General features: G+C 44.5%; 1 protein-coding gene across 9 annotated transcripts in view; it reads left to right on the forward strand.

The window, feature by feature from the left end:
- The window catches only part of LOC118390645 (rap guanine nucleotide exchange factor 6), a 185173-nt gene extending 168004 nt beyond the window's left edge, over positions 1–17169 (forward strand). For 7 of the 9 annotated variants that reach the window (XM_052529567.1, XM_052529568.1, XM_052529572.1 and 4 more), the window contains 9 exons: positions 187–210; positions 825–1045; positions 1834–2010; positions 3241–3519; positions 3706–3831; positions 5097–5319; positions 8375–8925; positions 10766–11053; positions 11490–17169. In XM_052529567.1, coding sequence (XP_052385527.1) covers positions 187–210; positions 825–1045; positions 1834–2010; positions 3241–3519; positions 3706–3831; positions 5097–5319; positions 8375–8925; positions 10766–11053; positions 11490–11512 — 1912 coding nt within the window. In that variant the 3' untranslated portion in view covers positions 11513–17169. The remainder of the gene's footprint in view (positions 1–186; positions 211–824; positions 1046–1833; positions 2011–3240; positions 3520–3705; positions 3832–5096; positions 5320–8374; positions 8926–10765; positions 11054–11489) is intronic. The other 2 variants (XM_052529571.1, XM_052529569.1) reach the window with 2 other exon arrangements.
- Positions 17170–18997: the final 1828 nt, after the last annotated feature.

Here is an 18997-nt window from a genome sequence, read left to right on the forward strand (position 1 = left end):
AAACAAGCAAGATTTCTGGCTCTCACAGACCTGTAACTTCTTCTTTAAGAGGCTCCTCTGTCCTCCACTCGTTGCCTGTCTCTGTGTGTGCCTGTCCCCCCATCCTCGGTCACCTCCTTCAGTGGTGGCGGTGCCTCTGCCCTTCCTTGACTATACTGTTTCAATGTCATTGGGTCTTGCTTGCAGGAAGAAGAGGTGGAAGAGTTTAGGGTAAGTCCCCTGGTAATAGTCCTGCCACCCAGTCACCATGCACGCCCCCCAATCGCCAGCGCCCTCCCAAACCGCATGCCCCTTTCGTGTTTCGATCGGTCCCTAACTCTTTCATTCGCAAATCCATCCTGTCCAAAAGATCACCATTGGATCAGACAAGTCTGTTTTGCATTGTGTGTGCATCCTGCCATTTTACCCAGATGAATTGAATGTTCTAACCATTTTTGACTGTCAAACAGAATGGTATGTTTCATTTAACTATTTGTTTCAGCATGGTGCATCAGCGAGAGGCATCCTTGTTGCATGGTTGTGTTAGAACCTGCTATGCTCCAATGCGCTGTATTCAGAATCATGTTAAGTGACCTTCCCCTCAAAGTGCTCTCTGAATGTCCTGAGCGTGTGTTACAGTGACAGTTTGACAGGAAGGTAATAGTTTTGAGAGACTGCATGACCATAACCTGTAGAGCATGTCTGTTTGGTGTCTCCCTCCCTGTTTAATGTCTCCACTGAAGTCCTGAATACCTGACTGTCCTCCCTCCCGGTTTAATGTTTCCCCATACTTCTCTCCCTTGCTCCATTCCTCACTCCATCCACTTGTTCTCTCCTCCATCCAGGTCTCTGAGTCAGGGCAGCACCAACTCCAACATGTTAGACGTACAGGGCGGGGCCCATAAGAAGCGTGTGCGTCGCAGCTCGCTGCTCAACGCTAAGAAGCTGTACGAGGATGCTCAGATGGCCCGTAAGGTCAAGCAGTACCTGTCCAACCTGGCGGTGGAGACTGATGAGGAGAAACACCAGACCATATCTCTACAGTGTGAGCCTACCTACAGCACCTGTGAGTCTGAGTCAACACCATAACTACCATTTTGGTGGTCAAATGCAACAATGTATAACACAGGGTCTATTTAAATTGAACTGACTGACTAAATTCAGGAAGTTATTTGAATTTAAAATAAAAAATGACATTTTGAAAATAAATATAATATCTTTAAAAAAAGCTTAATTGAGAGTTAATTGTTGAATTGGAACGTCAGTTTACTTCCTGAATTGACTTCAATTTGAATTGACACCAACCCTGGTATAATACTTATAATCTTACCAAGTATTACAACGCCTGACAACATGGAACAAATGGGACAAATTTGACCCTGACAAATGGGACAACATTTCCTCAATTCACTTGGACTTAAGTTTTGTTCACTTGAGTGTCTTTATCTTGCCTTCCACTGCCACCTAGTGGGCAGTATATGTTTCACATTCTGCATTGCCCTACTGTGAGAAGAGGAGTTACTCCTTGTTTAAAAATGAAAAAAGTGCTGTAATAATATTACTCATAATCACACAAATTAAAAAAGATACATTTAGCAAGAGGCTGTACAAATACACCCATTTCATTCATCTTACTATACATTTGTCAGACATTTCCATTTCCTCTCTGTGACCACCTTGTCTTCGCTTCCTCTTTTTCGTCTTTGTGTTTACTATGTTTACACACCAACCCTTGGGAGTAACTGGTCATTCATAGTGCTGATGTTTCTGTGATGACTAACTTTCTGCATGCGAACATAATAATCTTGCAGTGCCTGGTGCCAAATTAATTCTGTCCTGTTTCGATGACAACAGTGTCCAAGAACTTGAGTGAGCGACGGTCCAACAAGTCGGAAATGTCTCCCGTGTCGCTGCGCTCGCCGCTGCACGGGGGGAAGACCCAGAACCGCGTGTCTCAGGTGCTCCAGGTCCAGGTACCCCTCTACCCCCTACGGAAGAAGAGCACCTCCAAGGACATTCACACCGCACACAGTGAGTCACTGGAACTGTTACTATCTTCTAGGGTTGAAAATTACCCATTAACTTTCACAAGATTGTGTCGAGAGACCGGGACATTAAACAGGGAGGGAGGACAGTCAGTTATTCAGGACTTCAGTGGAGACATTAAACAGGGAGGGAGACCAGTCAGTTATTCAGGACTTCAGTGGAGACATTAAACAGGGAGGGAGACCAGTCAGTTATTCAGGACTTCAGTGGAGACATTAAACAGGGAGGGAGGACAGTCAGTTATTCAGGACTTCAGTGGAGACATTAAACAGGGAGGGAGGACAGTCAGTTATTCAGGACTTCAGTGGAGACATTAAACAGGGAGGGAGGACAGTCAGTTATTCAGGACTTCAGTGGAGACATTAAACAGGGAGGGAGGACAGTCAGTTATTCAGGACTTCAGTGGAGACATTAAACAGGGAGGGAGGACAGTCAGTTATTCAGGACTTCAGTGGAGACATTAAACAGGGAGGGAGGACAGTCAGTTATTCAGGACTTCAGTGGAGACATTAAACAGGGAGGGAGGACAGTCAGTTATTCAGGACTTCAGTGGAGACATTAAACAGGGAGGGAGGACAGTCAGTTATTCAGGACTTCAGTGGAGACATTGTAGTTTGCAAAAAGGTACCTGAAGGACTCTCAGACCATGAGAAACAAGATTCTCTGGTCTGATGAAACCTAGATTAAACTCTTTAGCCTGAATGCCAAGCATCACGTCTGGAAGAAACCTGGCATCAGGCTGTGGGTATTTTTTTTAGCAGCAGGGACTGGGAGACTAGTCCGGATTGAGGGTAAATATGAACGGAGCAAAGTACAGAGAGATCCTTGACAAAACCTGCTCCAGAGTGCTCAGGACTTCAGACTGGAGTGGAGGTTCACCTTCCAACAGGACAACGACCCTAAGCACAATGCCAAGACAACGCAAAAGTGGCTTTGAGTAAAGTCTCTGAATGTCCCTGAGTGGCCCAGCCGGAGCCCGGACTTGAACCCGATAGGGGGGGGGGGGTGTAGATTGAGGAAAGAATACAATTTAATCCCTTTTTTGAATAAGGCTATAACGTAACTGTGGAAAAAGTCAAGGGGTCTGAATACTTTCTGAATGCACTGTATCTCTCTCCCCCTCACAGACTGTAACAGTTTGTATCTCTCTCTCTCTCCCACTCAGTCTATAACAGTTTGTATCTCTCGCTCTCTCGCTCTCTCTCCCCCTCCCAGACTCCAGCTCTCCTCAGGTGATAAAGAAGCCTTCCAGCTCCCAGCACAGCCAATCAGAGGACGGTTCCTGTTTTGGGATGAGGCCTGCTGAAGACACTGTGTCCACCGTTTCCTCCCTGCATTCCAGCCCCACTGTATCGCCACAGGGCTCCCCTCGCAAAGGTCTACACCCTGGCTACCTCACATTACCTCTCACTACAGCATCTTCTACAATCCATTCATCCATCTCACAACTCATACCCATAACTCAGAACCAAGCATACCCATTCTTCATCAAAGGTTTGTACCTCACCGTCAGTACCCTCTATATATCAGCACCTAAACCCAGCATCCCTTGTCCACAGTACATCCATACACATCTTGCTGTAGTCCTATTCCCTCATCTCACCTATCCATACTCTAATTTTGTGTCTTAATCAAGCACCTCAATCATTCTCCCTGTCTCTCTCCTGTGTTTGTCTACAGTGGGAGGCGTGGCCAACCCCCAGCATAACACCAACAGCCAGATGAACCGGTCTGGCTCGTCATCCTCTCTGACCAGCGAGGCCAGCACCAAGGCAGGCACGGCAGGCAGCCGCAGCTACGGCATAGGTGGGGCTCTCCTCCACAAGAGGTTCCTGCAGATGACCAGGCAGCACATCAGAGACGGGGAGGAAGGCAGGGACAGAGAGATGGAGGTGCTGTTGGAGGTGGAGACAGAGCAGGCAGGGCCAGTGATGATGAGCCTCTCTGGGCCCAATGGAGACCCAGAAGCAGGGGCCGCAAAGGCCACCAGGCCAGGGACCCGCACTCCCCAGGCGGAGACCTCGACAGGGCCAGAGCCTCTAACCCCCCCCAGGCCCAGACTACCAGAGTCCCCCCTGAGGAAGAGATTGAGGGAGCTGTCCCCGTTCAGGATGCTGAGGGGGAGGAGTCAGTCTAGGGAAAGGCTGGCTGCAGTGTTAGTGGCTAGGACACCAGTGGAGGGTCCGGGGCAGACGGGGCCCTCTGAGGCCCAGGAGGGTAGCCCAGGACAGAGACAGGCTGAGCAGGTCAAAGGGCAAGCAAGGAGGTCAGCCAGCCCCAGCAGGGCCTTTGTATGGCTCTGCAGAGACCGACATAAGAGGAGAAAGACTACCTGAAAGACAGACTGAGGAAGTAGCACAGTAGTCCCTCTATAAAATAATGAACACTAAAGTTGGCTTAGAGGACAGAGGCAATCTGCTAGACTGAGGAAGTCCATTCTGTGTGAAGTGAACCGAATACGTATTTTATGTGAACGAAAGTTTTGTCATGAGGTTTCAGCAGTTCATTGAAAGATGTTGGTGAACGTGTTCATGTCTTGTATCATACATGTTAGTTATTGTTCAGTCCAAGTTGATCCACAACGAGTGACAGAGTATGCATAATGATTTTAAAAGCCAGCTCCATTTAATATGAAGTACGATCTTGAGTTTTCAGAATTTGTTACCGAAATACTTCAACGTTAGATGTTATTTATGACATTCACAAAATAAGATATTATAAGGTAAGTTAAGCATGTTGTGTTGAAGAGGCTCTACAGGTCAACTGCAATGTGAAAGGTGTGCTCCCATTGTTGCTTATTAGTTTTCTACAGATGTTATTGATGAGCATGGGAGAAACTAAAACAAAGATGAGATGTTTATCCTACTTTTATATTTTTTTTAACATGATTTCAGTTTTTGAAATAAAACACTTTGTTAAAGCCGGTCCTGATTAGTGTTGGACATGCTGCTGATCTGTATGTAGAGTGTCTGTAGTAGAGTCTAGGGGGTTAGATCTAGTGAAGGTTGGTAGAGTCTGTGTGTGGATCATCACTTCTCCAGGCTGATCATCTCCTCCTCGTTCTCCCTCAGGCTATGCCCTGATGCCTGCAGGGAAGTCAGACAACCTGTCCGACTCCAGCCACAGTGAGATCTCGTCTCGCTCCAGCATCGTCAGTAACTGCTCAGTGGACTCCATGCCTGCTGGTCCTGCAGAGGAGCGCCAAGGCATCAAGACCAGGGACACCACAGAGACCCCAGGCACCACCACGCAACTCACACATGCCAACTCTGACTGCAGCCAACCCAGCACCAGGTAACACACACACACACACACACACACGCGCGCGTATACACACACACTGGGGCGGCAGCGTAGCCTAGTGGTTAGAGCATTGGACTAGTAACCGAAAGGTAACCGAAAGGTTGCAAGTTCAAATCCCCGAGCTGACAAGGTACAAATCTGTCGTTCTGCCCCTGAACAGGCAGTTAACCCACTGTTCCTAGGCCGTCATTGAAAATAAGAATTTGTTCTTAACTGACTTGCCTGGTTAAATAAAGGTGTAAAAAAAAAAAACACACACTGTAGACAAAGCAGACACCCTTCAACAACTGACACTAGTCATCCCTACACCAGACACACATCGTATACCTCCTCAAAGCAGACCCGCACCCCTCCAAGCTGGGTTCCAATTATGTCCTTGGCTCGTTAAAGCAGTGAACAGGAAATCATAAAAGGCCACTGTTTATCAACATCAGATGTTTACTCACTGACTCCCACATTAACTGTGCTGCTCCTTTTATGTGGACAGCTTTTAATTCCATCAAGTAAACAACCCCCTTTACTGTCCCTCCAGGATGATGCCTCCCTGGCATAAATATTATAGACTTCTTGGTCACAATCTCCTTTTGTGTAATATTTTATTACCTGGGAACCTGCTGCAGTGGCGGTGGCAGTCTGTTCATTAAATATTGTTTATTTGAACTCCCGGCACACTCCGTAAAAAAATACATTTTAGATTAATCAAACTGTCTGGTTAATGGAAGGAAAGGAGTAGAGCACAACTTTACTTTATGGTGGGTACAGTGATAAATCCTAGAGACACTGTGTGCTCTGCAGTGTGAGACTGATTGGGGGTAGAAGCTGTTAAGGAGCCTTTTGGACCTAAACTTGGTGCTACGGTACTGCTTGCCATGCAGTAGCAGAGAGAACAGTCTTTGACTGGGGTGGCTGGAGTCTTTGACAATTTTTAGGGCCTTCCTCTGACACTGTCTGGTATAGAGGTCCTGGATGGCAGGAAGCTTGGCCCCAGTGATGTACTGAGGCCAAACAGTTGCAATACCAGGCGGTGATGCAACCTGTCAGGATGCTCTCGATGGTGCAGCTGTATAACTTTTTGAGTGGTCCTTGAGTGGTCCTTCTGTAGCTCAGTTGGTAGAGCATGGCACTTGTAACGCCAGGGTAGTGGGTTCGATTCCCGGGACCACCCATACATAGAATGTATGCACACATGACTAAGTCATGTAAGTCGCTTTGGATAAAAGCATCTGCTAAATGGCATATATTATATTATTATATATATATATAGGAACCATGCCAAATCTTTTCAGTCTCCTGAGGCATTGTCATGCCCTCTTCATGACTGTCTTGGTGATGTGGACACCAAGGAACTTGAAGTTCTCAACTTGCTCCACTACAGCCCTGTCGATGAGAATGGGGCGTGCTCGGTCCTCCATTTTTTTGTAGTCCACAATCATCTCCTTTGTCTTGATCACATTGAGGGAGAGGTTGTTGTCCTGGCACCACACTGCCAGGTCTCAGACCTCCCTATAGGCAGTCTCATCGGTGTGTCAGTGATCAGGCCTACCGCTGTTGTGTCATCGGAAAACTTAATGATGGTGTAGGATTCATGCTTGGCCATGCAGTCATGGGTGAACAGGGAGTACCTGAGGGGACTGAGCACGCACCCCTGAGGGGCCCCTGTGTTGAGGATCAGCGTGGTAGATGTTGTTACCTACCCTTACCACCTGGGCGTGACATGACAGGAAGTCCAGGATCCAGTTGCAGAGGGAGGTGTTAAGTCCCAGGGTCCTTAGCTTAGTGATGAGCTTTGAGGGCACTATGGTGTTAAACGCTGAGCTGTAGCCAATTAATAGCATTCTCACGTAGGTGTTCCTTTTGTCCAGGTGAAAAAGGTCAGTGTGGAGTGCAATAGAGATTGCATCATCTGGATCTGTTGGGGTGGTATGCAAATTGGTGTGGTTCTAGAATTTCTGGGATAATGGTGTTGTGAGCCATGCCCAGCCTTTCAAAGCACTTCATGGCTACCGATGTGAGGTGCTACTTGTCGTTAGTCATTTAGGCATGTTACCTTGGTGTTCTTGGGCACAGGGACTATTTTTATATAACTATGGTGGTCTGCTTGAAACATACAGGTATGACAGACTCGGTCAGGGAGAGGTTGAAAATGTCAGTGAAGACACTTGCCAGTTGGTCCGCGCATGCTTTGAGTACACGTCCTGGTAATCTATCCGTCCTGGTAATCTTAGTCCTATATTCTCTCTGGTTGGACATTTAACATGCTGGTAGAAATGAGGTAAAACGGATTTAAGTTTGCTTGCTTTAAAGTCCCCGGCCAATAGTAGCGCCGCCTCTGGATGAGCATTTTCCTATTTTCTTATGGCCGTATACAGCTCGTTGAGTACGGTCTTAGTGCCAGCATTGGTTTGTGGTGGTAAATAGACAGTTACAAAAAATATAGACACAAACTCTCTTGGTGTAAATAGTGTGGTCTACTGCTTATCATGAGATACTCTACCTCAGGCAAGAAAAACCTTGAGACTTCCTTATTATTAGATTTCGCGCAACAGCTGTTATTTACAAATAGACGCAGACCGCCACCCCCCTGTCTTACCGGAGGCAGCTGTTCTATCTTGCTGAAAACACAGCCAGCTCTAAGTTATCCATGTCGTCGTTCAGCAGCGACTCAGTGAAACATAAGGTATGACCGTTTTTAATGTCCAATTGGTAGGATAACCTTGAACGGAGCTCATCCATTTTGTTATCCAATGATTGCACGGTAGCTAATTGGATGGTAGAGGGGGTTTACTCACTCACCTATACAATTAATTTATTCACGCAAATGACAGGGATTTGAGCCCGTTTCAGAGAAAGCATTATATCCTTCGCGTCGGACTCGTTAAAGAAAAAATATTTTTCCAGTACGAGGTGAGTAATCGCTGTTCTGATGTCCAACAATATCACAGTTGGTTAGGAGCACATAAAACAACAGCCGTCCTCTCCGGTGCCATTCTTGCATTATCATTTCTTCTCTGTTTCATTATTTTTCCTTCTCTCTTCTCCTGGTCAGTTTGTCTTTGGCGCGGGGCCAGGTGATGCGGGGCTCCACCTTCACCTCCTCGACCTCCACAGAGGAACTGGCCCCCGACCACGCTTCCCTGGACAGTGTGGTCGACAGCGGGCGGGGAAGCTGGACCTCCTGCTCCTCCAACTCCCATGAGAGCTTCCAGAGCCTGCCTGTCCCCCTTCTAGGCCTGGGCCGACCCCCTGCCTGGGACCACCTGGCGCCTCTGGGCTTCCGCTACACCCAGCTAGCAGGGCCTATAGTAGAGGTGGAGGCTGGGCCAACCGGAGAGGAGGTAGTGGGAGCACCAGGGTCAGGATCCAGGGGAGGAGAGGACGCCAAGAGGCTCTCCAGAGACAGTTCAGAGCTCAACCAATCGCAGCAGAGCTGGGCTTCGTCATCCTCGCTGTCTGACACATATGAGGGGAAATACGGCACCATCAAACGCCGCACTGCAGACGGTGCCTCAGTTGCCCCCGGGGAGGGGCACGATGCACCCCAAAGCACAGCCCCCATCTACAAAACGGTTACTTCAAGCACCGAGAAAGGCCTCATAGGTGAGGGTCCACTGTGTCTTCTCCATCACCTCTACTGTACTGTGGTGTTAGTGTGTAACTGTAAATCCCGCTTGTGACATGCTGTGTGTAGATGGGTGTGGTGTGTGTTGAGGAATGACAACAGCAGATTTGTACACTTTTTGGAAAAACATTTTTACTTCCTCTCTTATGACTTTGGATACACTCTCTTTGCCTGGCCACCAGTCTCAAAACCAGCTGTGGCACAAATTGCTTCTGTTTTTTTCACCCATGCGGTCCACAGCACTGCAGTATAGTGGGATTTTTTAACCGGGGTCCCCTGCTCGTGCGATTTGCTCAGCTGCATTTACTACTAATATTCTACCACAGACTGTATTCTCCAGCTGGTCTACTTCTATAACCTGTGAATCAGGCTTTTTCTGTTTACTTAATCTTCTGTAATGCAGCAGAGAGGGTGTTCTGTAATGCAGCAGAGAGGGTGTTCTGTAATGCAGCAGAGAGGGTGTTCTGTAATGCAGCAGAGAGGGTGTTCTGTAATGCAGCAGAGAGGCTGTTCTGTAATGCAGCAGAGAGGCTGTTCTGTAATGCAGCAGAGAGGCTGTTCTGTAATGCAGCAGAGAGGCTGTTCTGTAATGCAGCAGAGAGGCTGTTCTGTAATGCAGCAGAGACGGTGTTCTGTAATGCAGCAGAGACGGTGTTCTGTAATGCAGCAGAGACGGTGTTCTGTAATGCAGCAGAGACGGTGTTCTGTAATGCAGCAGAGACTGTGTTCTGTAATGCAGCAGAGAGGCTGTTCTGTAATGCAGCAGAGAGGCTGTTCTGTAATGCAGCAGAGACGGTGTTCTGTAATGCAGCAGAGACGGTGTTCTGTAATGCAGCAGAGAGGCTGTTCTGTAATGCAGCAGAGAGGCTGTTCTGTAATGCAGCAGAGAGGCTGTTCTGTAATGCAGCAGAGAGGCTGTTCTGTAATGCAGCAGAGAGGCTGTTCTGTAATGCAGCAGAGAGGCTGTTCTGTAATGCAGCAGAGAGGCTGTTCTGTAATGCAGCAGAGAGGCTGTTCTGTAATGCAGCAGAGAGGCTGTTCTGTAATGCAGCAGAGAGGCTGTTCTGTAATGCAGCAGAGAGGCTGTTCTGTAATGCAGCAGAGAGGCTGTTCTGTAATGCAGCAGAGAGGCTGTTCTGTAATGCAGCAGAGAAGCTGTTCTGTAATGCACCAGAGAGGGTGTTCTGTAATGCAGCCGAGCACTGAGTTAGTGGTATTCCCTATAAAGTGCACTACTTTTGACCAGGGTTTCCTGTGTAGTCCATTCCTATTGACCAGAGCCCTATGGGCATTAAATAAGGAATCAGGTGCCATATAGTCCTCTGACTGGATGGACAGGAGGATTAAAAGGTAGGGCCGGGACGATACCAGTATCACAAAATGTTTCCATGGCAAAGATATAAAAAAAACATGAAGCAGACCACACTCTTTGGTCCTTTTAAAAAACCTGCTATTGTGTACTTATAGCTTGGTAAATACATAATTGACAACATAATGTTTGTTTCCAACATTAGGACTGTTTTCCTAAAGAAGTTTAATCCACTTAACTTCCTAAAGAAGTTAAATCCACTGTTTTGTTTCCTTCGTGGTACTGGTATCGTCCCAGGCCTATTGAAGAGCAGTAGAGTACATGCCAAATCTGCTGCTACCATTCATCTCACACACCAACTACACTACCTGCCTGTCGGTGTCTTTATTTCAGTGGTTTAGTAGCTACGTAATGGTGGTGAAACAGCTCATTGTTTTATTTTCCCTCCCTCCCCCTTCATCACCGTCACACCCCCCTTCCCTGTTTCCTCCCTCATTCCCGGTGGCCAGTGTATTGTGTAACCTCTCCCACCAAGGACGATAGGTACAGGGGGCCTCCCCCCACCCCTCCAGGATACCAGGGCCTCACCCTGGTTAACGGACAGGATGGAGCTCCTCCTCGGCTCCCCCACTTGCGGCCGCCCGACTATAGCGTGGCCCTGCAGAGGTCTAAGCTGCTACAGAGCCCCGGAGGCCTGGTGGAGGCCCGGCGCCTGGGGGTGAACCACCGCCACGAATCCCAGGGCCAGTCCAGGCCAGGCAGCGTCTGCCTACAGGGTCTGGAGGATAGTGAGGATGGTATGTGGAGAAAGACAGACCAGCCCCAGCCAGGGACAACATGGAGGACCATAGCACCAGGCAGGCCATGTTGTAGTAGACTAGACTATAGCTCTCTGTGATGTTGCAGGAGTTACCTAGTTAGTGGCAGAGTTGGGTTACCTGGCAAAAGGTTCACCGTTGAATGTCTTTGATTTGCATGTTATCTGAGCCTCAGCTTGTTGCGGCCTTTTTGTCTGTTATCAACTGTAAGCAGGTGAAGTCACAGTATAGAATGTTAGGAATGGCAAAATTTCTTTAGTTAGAGGCAAAACTAGCTTGACACATTTCACATGAGACGATAACTTAGCATACCAATATGTCTTTGATAGTGCTGTAAGACGTACCAAGATGTTTTGTCTGAAGTAATTGTGTCTTCAGTGTTAGGTTAACTCTCCTCTCCTCTTATCTATTGCAGATGAGCAGGTGTCAGCTGTGTAGAGCTAGACACCTCAACGGACACTGCAGGTCAATGGAGGGAGGGTGAGAGGATGAGGGAGGGAAAGGTGGTTTTAACCTGCCATGCTGCCTCCTCTGGGCACACTCCTCTCACCCCTCGCTGCTCTCCAGGTCCTCAGTCTCAGCTGACGGCTGCTCGAGTCCAAACCAACGGCACCCCCACAGAACTTGTACAATCATCTCTTTTTACTCCATTTTGAAATGTTTTAGCAACTCTCCTGTGTTTAGACTCCCACTGCCCTGGAACAGAGCTGTAAACAGACTGAGATGTGATGTCACTGGGTATGGCTGAGGCGTTTGGGACACAGTGCTTATGAAGAAGGGATGGGCGATGCCTGCTGATCACTCGATGTCTTTTTAACAGTACCTCCATTTGCTTTGGTGCTTTCTTGTCCCAGGTTTTTTTTAATGGTTTTTCCTCAGTCGATGCATGAAAGTGAGTGTTTTTTAGCCGTTTGCTTGATTGCGCTCAGCTTTAAATGGCATGCAGACACGTGCGTAGCTCTGAGAATATCCAAGAAAGGAGAAAGCATTTATTTTTCTTCTCTGTAGTTTAGAAAGCAGAGATCTGGCAGTCGGCAGAAATGCCCTCAAGTTAAGAGCGACTCCACATATCTTTTAATTTGCAGGGGATGGAGGAGTGGGTGTGGGCAGCTCTTATTGCACCTTGTGGAGTTTCAACAGCATCTCAGGCCATTGTGTATGCTGCACCACACCCTCATCTATTCAGACGCTCTCTCTTCCTGTGCTTGTTAACCTGCGCTACTTTACTGGCATGCTTCCGTCTGTATGTTTAATGAATGTTATTCCAAGTTGTTTTTAATGAGTTGACAAACAAAAAGCCTCACTGCTGTAGAATAGTACAATGTTTTATTTTATTGCAGTACTGTAAAACAAAATATTATCACTGTACAAACGTTATTTGGTAAGCTTTAAATGAGAGGCGTGCAGCCATCAGCCCAAAGTTGTTTACATCGATGCTAACAAACTTGTTTAGTGTGTTTGTTACACTAGTAGTCTATTGAATTAAAAGCTCAAATGTAAAAGTATTATGATTTCAGGTTAATTTGATATGTAAAGTATTTTTTATGCAGTAAGAATATGTGGATGCAGCATAAACAACACATTTGGTGTGTTCTTTTAATGTACCTCCATCTTGGCTATTAAGTGTCTGCTAATCTGGTTTAGTAGTCATGGCAACAAAAGAAAAAACAATGCTTGTCAATGGAAAATGCATTGCAAAACTGCTATTTTAATACATCTCCATTCCTTTTTCATAATATAGCTATTTGAAAAATAGTACATTTTGTAAAGTATTTTAAAGAATTTGCTTTAATTTGTTCTTCTTATTGCAAACAAAAGCTCATTATTTGTGGAGGTTTTAACCCTCTAGGTTTGAGGGTTAAACTGCTGAATGGTATTGTCATTAGGGATATAACTGGACTGACTGGTTGGGAGTCTTTTCTTCAGCTGTGTGTTCTGTATGTGACGCTTGTTGATTTCTTTGTTTTGCCGTACTAAGACTTGAAAATATGAATGGTTATATATAAACAGTGCATGTATACATTTATACATATATTTTTGGTTTGTCATAAATTAATGTTATACAGATCTTGTATAGATGAAAAGAGTCCTCTATAAATACTATTTTAATATTTTGTTATTATAAAATCAAAGATTGTGATTGCCCCTTTTCTGTCATTGGGCAGGAATCTTTTGAAGAACTCTCTGCTCTCTGGATCGATTTTGGTTTGACTCCTCTTGATGTGTTGTTGTATAGGTGTTTATTATACAGTTGAAGTTGGATGTTTACATACACCTTAGCCAAGTACATTTAAACTCAGTTTTTCACAATTCCTGACATTTAATCATAGTAAAAATTCCCTGTTTTAGGTCAGTCAGATCACCACTTTATTGTAAGAATGTGAAATGTCACAATAATAGTAGAGAGAATGATTTCTTTCAGCTTTTATTTCTTTCATCACATTCCCAGTGGGTCAGAAGTTTACATACACTATTGCCTTTAAATTGTTTAACTTGGGTCAAACTTGTCATGTAGCCTTCCACAAGCTTTCCACAATAAGTTGGGTAAATTTTGGCCCATTCCTCCTGACAGAGTGCTGGTGTAACTTAGTCAGGTTTGTAGGCCTCCTTGCTCGCACACGCTTTTTCAGTTCTGCCCACAAATTTTTCGATAGGATTGAGGTCAGGGCTTTGTGATGGCCACTCCAATACCTTGACTTTGTTGTCCTTAAGCCATTTTGCCACAACTTTGGAAGTGTGCTTGGGGTCATTGTCCATTTGGAAGACCCATTTGCGACCAAGCTTTAACTTCCTGACTGATGTCTTGAGATGTTGCTTCAATATATCCACATCATTGTTTTCCCTCATGATGCCATCTATTTTGTGAAGTGCACCAGTCCCTCCGGCAGCAAAGCACCCACACAGCATGATGCCACCCCAGTGCTTCATGGTTGGGATGGTGTTCTATGGCTTGCAAGTCTCCCCGTTTTTCCTCAAAACATAACGATGGTCATTATGGCCAAACAGTTCTATTTTTGTTTCATCAGACCAGAGGACGTTTCTCCAAAAAGTCAATCTTTGTCCCCATGGGCAGTTGCAAACCGTAGTCTGGTTTTTTTATGTTGGTTTTGGAGCTGTGGCTTCTTCCTTGCTGAGTGTCCTTTCAGGTTATGTCGATATAGGACTCATTTTATTGTGGATATAGATACTTTTCCCTCCAGCATCTTCACAAGGTCCTTTACACTTTTTGCACCAAAGTACGTTCATCTCTACGATACAGAACGTTTCTCCTTCCTGAGTGGTATGACAGCTCCGTGGTCCTGTGGTGTTTATACTTGCATACTATTGTTTGTACAGATGACCGTGGTACCTTCAGGCATTTGGAAATTGATCCCAAGGATGAACCACACTTGTGGAGGTCTTGGCTGATATGTCTTGATTTTCCCATGAAGTGAAGCAAAGAGGCACTGAGTTTGAAGGTAGGCCTTGAAATACATCCACAGTTACACCTCCAATTGACTCAAATGATGTCAATTAACATAACAGAATCTTCTAAAGCCATGACATCATTTTCTGGAATTTTTCAAGCTGTTTAAAGGCAGTCAACTTAGTGTATATAAACTTCTGACCCACTGGAATTGTGATACAGTGAAATAATCTGTCTGTAAATAATTGTTGGGAAAATAACTTGTCATGCACAAAGTAGATGTCCTAACCGACTTGCCAAAACTATAGTTTGTTAACAAGAAATTTGCTGTGTGGTTGACATATGAGTTTTAATGACCCCAACCTAAGTCTGTAAACTTCTGACTTCAACTGTATGTCTTGACTCTGCCTCCCTTAACGTCCTGAGGGCTTCACTGGCTGTGGCCTCCCGTGCTGAAATTGTTTTGCTGAACATGTCCTCATCCAAAGCCACCGCATTATGGAGTAGGCAACAATCTGTTTCTCAGACATTAGAAATGCAATGTACAGAGCTGACATTATTCCCTTGTCTACGTGATAGGGAAGCATGTGTGTTCTACATAATCTATTTCTATTTGGAGGTTCTGAAATGTATCCCACTGAGCACAATCTGGAACAGAGCCTTTATCAGTTTCTACTGCTTTCAGACAACTGTGGTGTCATCCTCTCTCTCTCAGCACTGCGACCCCTGCCGTTATCTACAAGGGTGGATGGTTCTATCATAGAATGATTCTGTAGGGTTCTATTACAATCTTCAGAATCCTATAACATACAGGACCTAGTATTACTGTCCATCACCTTTGAGGAGAAAGCAAAAATATAAACACAACATGCAAAAATTTCAAGGATTTTACTGAGTTACAGTTCATATAAGGAAACAGTCAATTAGGCCCTAACCTATGGATTTCACATGACTGGGCAGGGGCACAGCCATTGCTGGGCCTTGGAGGGCATATGTCCATCCACTTGAAAGCCAAGCTCAACCAATCGGAATGAGATTTTCCCCTCAAAAGGGCTTTATTGCAGAAAGAAATACTCCTCAGTTTCATCAGCTGTCCGGGTGGCTGGTCTCAGACGATCCCGCAGGTGAATAACCCGGATGTGGATGTCCTAGGCTGGCGTGGTTACATGTGGTCTGCGGTTGTGAGGCCTTGTTGGACATACTGCCGAATCCTCTAAAATAATGTTGGAGGTAGCTTATGGTAGAGAAAGGAACATTCATTTCTCTGGCAACAGCTCTGGTGGACAATCCTGCACTCAGCATGTCAATTGCACGCTCCCTCAAATCTTGAGACATCTGTGGCATTGTGTTGTGTGTCAAAACTGCACATTTTAGAGTGGCCTTTTATTGTCCCCTGCACAGGGTGCTCCTGTGTGATGATCATGCTGTTTAATCAGCTTCTTGATATGGAACACCTGTCAGGTGGATGGATTATCTTGGTAAAGGAAAAATGTTCACTTACAGGGATGTAAACAAATTTGTGCACAACATTTGAGAGAAATAAGCTTTTTGTGTTTGGAACATTTCTGGGATCTTTTATTTCAGCTCATGAAACATGGGACCAACGCTTTACATGTTGAATTTATTTTTGTTCAGTGTGTATGTGTGTGTAATCAACAAAAAAATATATATATATATATATGTGAGATAGTCTCTCCTGTCTTTTGATTGTGTTGTTTAATTTAAGATCACCACTGTGTAAAATGCCAAGGCATTTGTTCAACAGACCACAGCAGTCATCCATTTTGTCGACTAATGATGATCTGACTTGTGTTGGTTGTCCGCTGACCGTATGCGTGGCCGGCTCACCCTGGTCCATTCAGTTCAGCTGATCATATTGATCAGGTAACAGTTTATTGATTGATGCCAAACCCTACCCGTTTCCACTAGTAGACTGAGAAATAGCCTGCCTTGCACATTGGGAAGAACAAAAACGAGCCCTGATGTTCTATAGAACAGTTGTGCTCTAAACTGCTCAAGCATGAAATCCAGCTTCCCTGTGTGTCGATTTGATTGGCTGATTACTGTCACCAGTAATGCAGGGACTTTATATTGAAATGGTATATTTTCCCGGCATTCAGTTTAAGCCACTCTATAGATTCAGCCCATACTATACACAACAGTTATGGGGCTAAAGCCAATCCCACAGATCTGTAGTGGAACACACACACACACAAGCTATAATGACATTAGTAAGAATGAATCCAAAGGCACCTGCCAACACTGTGGCTTTCTTCATAGGCATTATTGAATAAGTCTTGTGCTTCACAACTCTTTCTGGTCTCTGTCCTATAACCCGGACTACAATAAGTGAGCTGAAATTATATGTAACTCAAAAAATATAGGCATTTAGCAGAACTGCACAATTGTAAGCTTGACTGTAGCAATTTGCTGCCCAATGTCGGTTACAAGGTATTATTTGGTCTGTGTCTTACTTTTGTTTTGGTTTGGTCTTACACTTTTCATAGCTCTTGTACCTTATGTCTTTTAGAAAGACAGTTATTTGCTTGTATGCTTTTTTATATTTTTACCAGTGATTGTAAGTACTTGTTATATTTTTGTTTAAGAGAATGTATTAAAAAACAAAAGTACATTTTATTTCTCCAAGTTAACTGAAATGAATTTTGACAATAATAAACTGTTAAACGTTTGTTTGTCTGTTCTTACTTGCAGTGTAAAGATAATTAAGTGCATCGAAATAACTTTTCTCTCGTTGTGAGAAACTCACTCCACCCGTTTAGCCTCATATTCAATCATTTGTGCTTTGAGCATTACTCTTAATCAATGCATTGATTTCTCTGTTCAATCAGAGATGTCATTTTTATGCTTGGTATTACAGTATACCTCTAATCTATATTATTCTACTGAGAACAACTCACATCAATGTTGTTGATAGTATTTTTTATAGTATTTGCCATCTAGTTAATCTAATACTCTGGTGTCTTTTTAATTAGCCATCTAGTTCATCTAGGACCCTGGTGTCTATTTAATTAAGCTTATTGTTAATCTACTACCCTGGTGTCTTTTTAATTAGCCATCTAGTTCATCTAGTACCCTGATGTCTTTTTAATTAGGCTTATTGTTCATCTAGGACCCTGGTGTCTTTTTTATTTTGCCATCTAGTTCATCTAGTACCCTGGTGTCTTTAATTAGCCATCTGGTACCCTGGTGTCTTTTTAATTAGCCATCTAGTACCCTGGTGTCTTTAATTAGCCATCTAGTACCCTGGTGTCTTTAATTAGCCATCTAGTACCCTGGTGTCTTTTTAATTAGCCATCTAGTACCCTGGTGTCTTTAATTAGCCATCTAGTACCCTGGTGTCTTTAATTAGCCATCTAGTACCCTGGTGTCTTTAATTAGCCATCTAGTACCCTGGTGTCTTTAATTAGCCATCTAGTACCCTGGTGTCTTTAATTAGCCATCTAGTACCCTGGTGTCTTTAATTAGCCATCTAGTACCCTGGTGTCTTTAATTAGCCATCTAGTACCCTGGTGTCTTTTTAATTAGCCATCTAGTACCCTGGTGTCTTTAATTAGCCATCTAGTACCCTGGTGTCTTTTTAATTAGCCATCTAGTACCCTGGTGTCTTTTTAATTAGCCATCTAGTACCCTGGTGTCTTTAATTAGCCATCTAGTACCCTGGTGTCTTTTTAATTAGCCATCTAGTACCCTGCTGTCTTTTTAATTAGCCATCTAGTACCCTGCTGTCTTTAATTAGCCATCTAGTACCCTGGTGTCTTTTTAATTAGCCATCTAGTACCCTGCTGTCTTTTTAATTAGCCATCTAGTACCCTGGTGTCTTTAATTAGCCATCTAGTACCCTGGTGTCTTTAATTAGCCATCTAGTACCCTGGTGTCTTTAATTAGCCATCTAGTACCCTGGTGTCTTTAATTAGCCATCTAGTACCCTGGTGTCTTTTTAATTAGCCATCTAGTACCCTGCTGTCTTTAATTAGCCATCTAGTACCCTGGTGTATTTTTAATTAGCCATCTAGTACCCTGCTGTCTTTTTAATTAGCCATCTAGTACCCTGGTGTCTTTAATTACCCATCTAGTACCCTGGTGTCTTTAATTAGCCATCTAGTACCCTGGTGTCTTTAATTAGCCATCTAGTACCCTGGTGTCTTTTTAATTAGCCATCTAGTACCCTGCTGTCTTTAATTAGCCATCTAGTACCCTGGTGTCTTTTTAATTAGCCATCTAGTACCCTGCTGTCTTTTTAATTAGCCATCTAGTACCCTGGTGTCTTTAATTAGCCATCTAGTACCCTGGTGTCTTTTTAATTAGCCATCTAGTACCCTGGTGTCTTTTTAATTAGCCATCTAGTACCCTGCTGTCTTTTTAATTAGCCATCTAGTACCCTGCTGTCTTTTTAATTAGCCATCTAGTACCCTGCTGTATTTTTAATTAGCCATCTAGTACCCTGCTGTCTTTTTAATTAGCCATCTAGTACCCTGCTGTCTTTTTAATTAGCCATC

Source organism: Oncorhynchus keta, chromosome 11 (assembly GCF_023373465.1).
Source record: "Oncorhynchus keta strain PuntledgeMale-10-30-2019 chromosome 11, Oket_V2, whole genome shotgun sequence".
NCBI classification, from domain to species: Eukaryota; Metazoa; Chordata; class Actinopteri; order Salmoniformes; family Salmonidae; genus Oncorhynchus; species Oncorhynchus keta.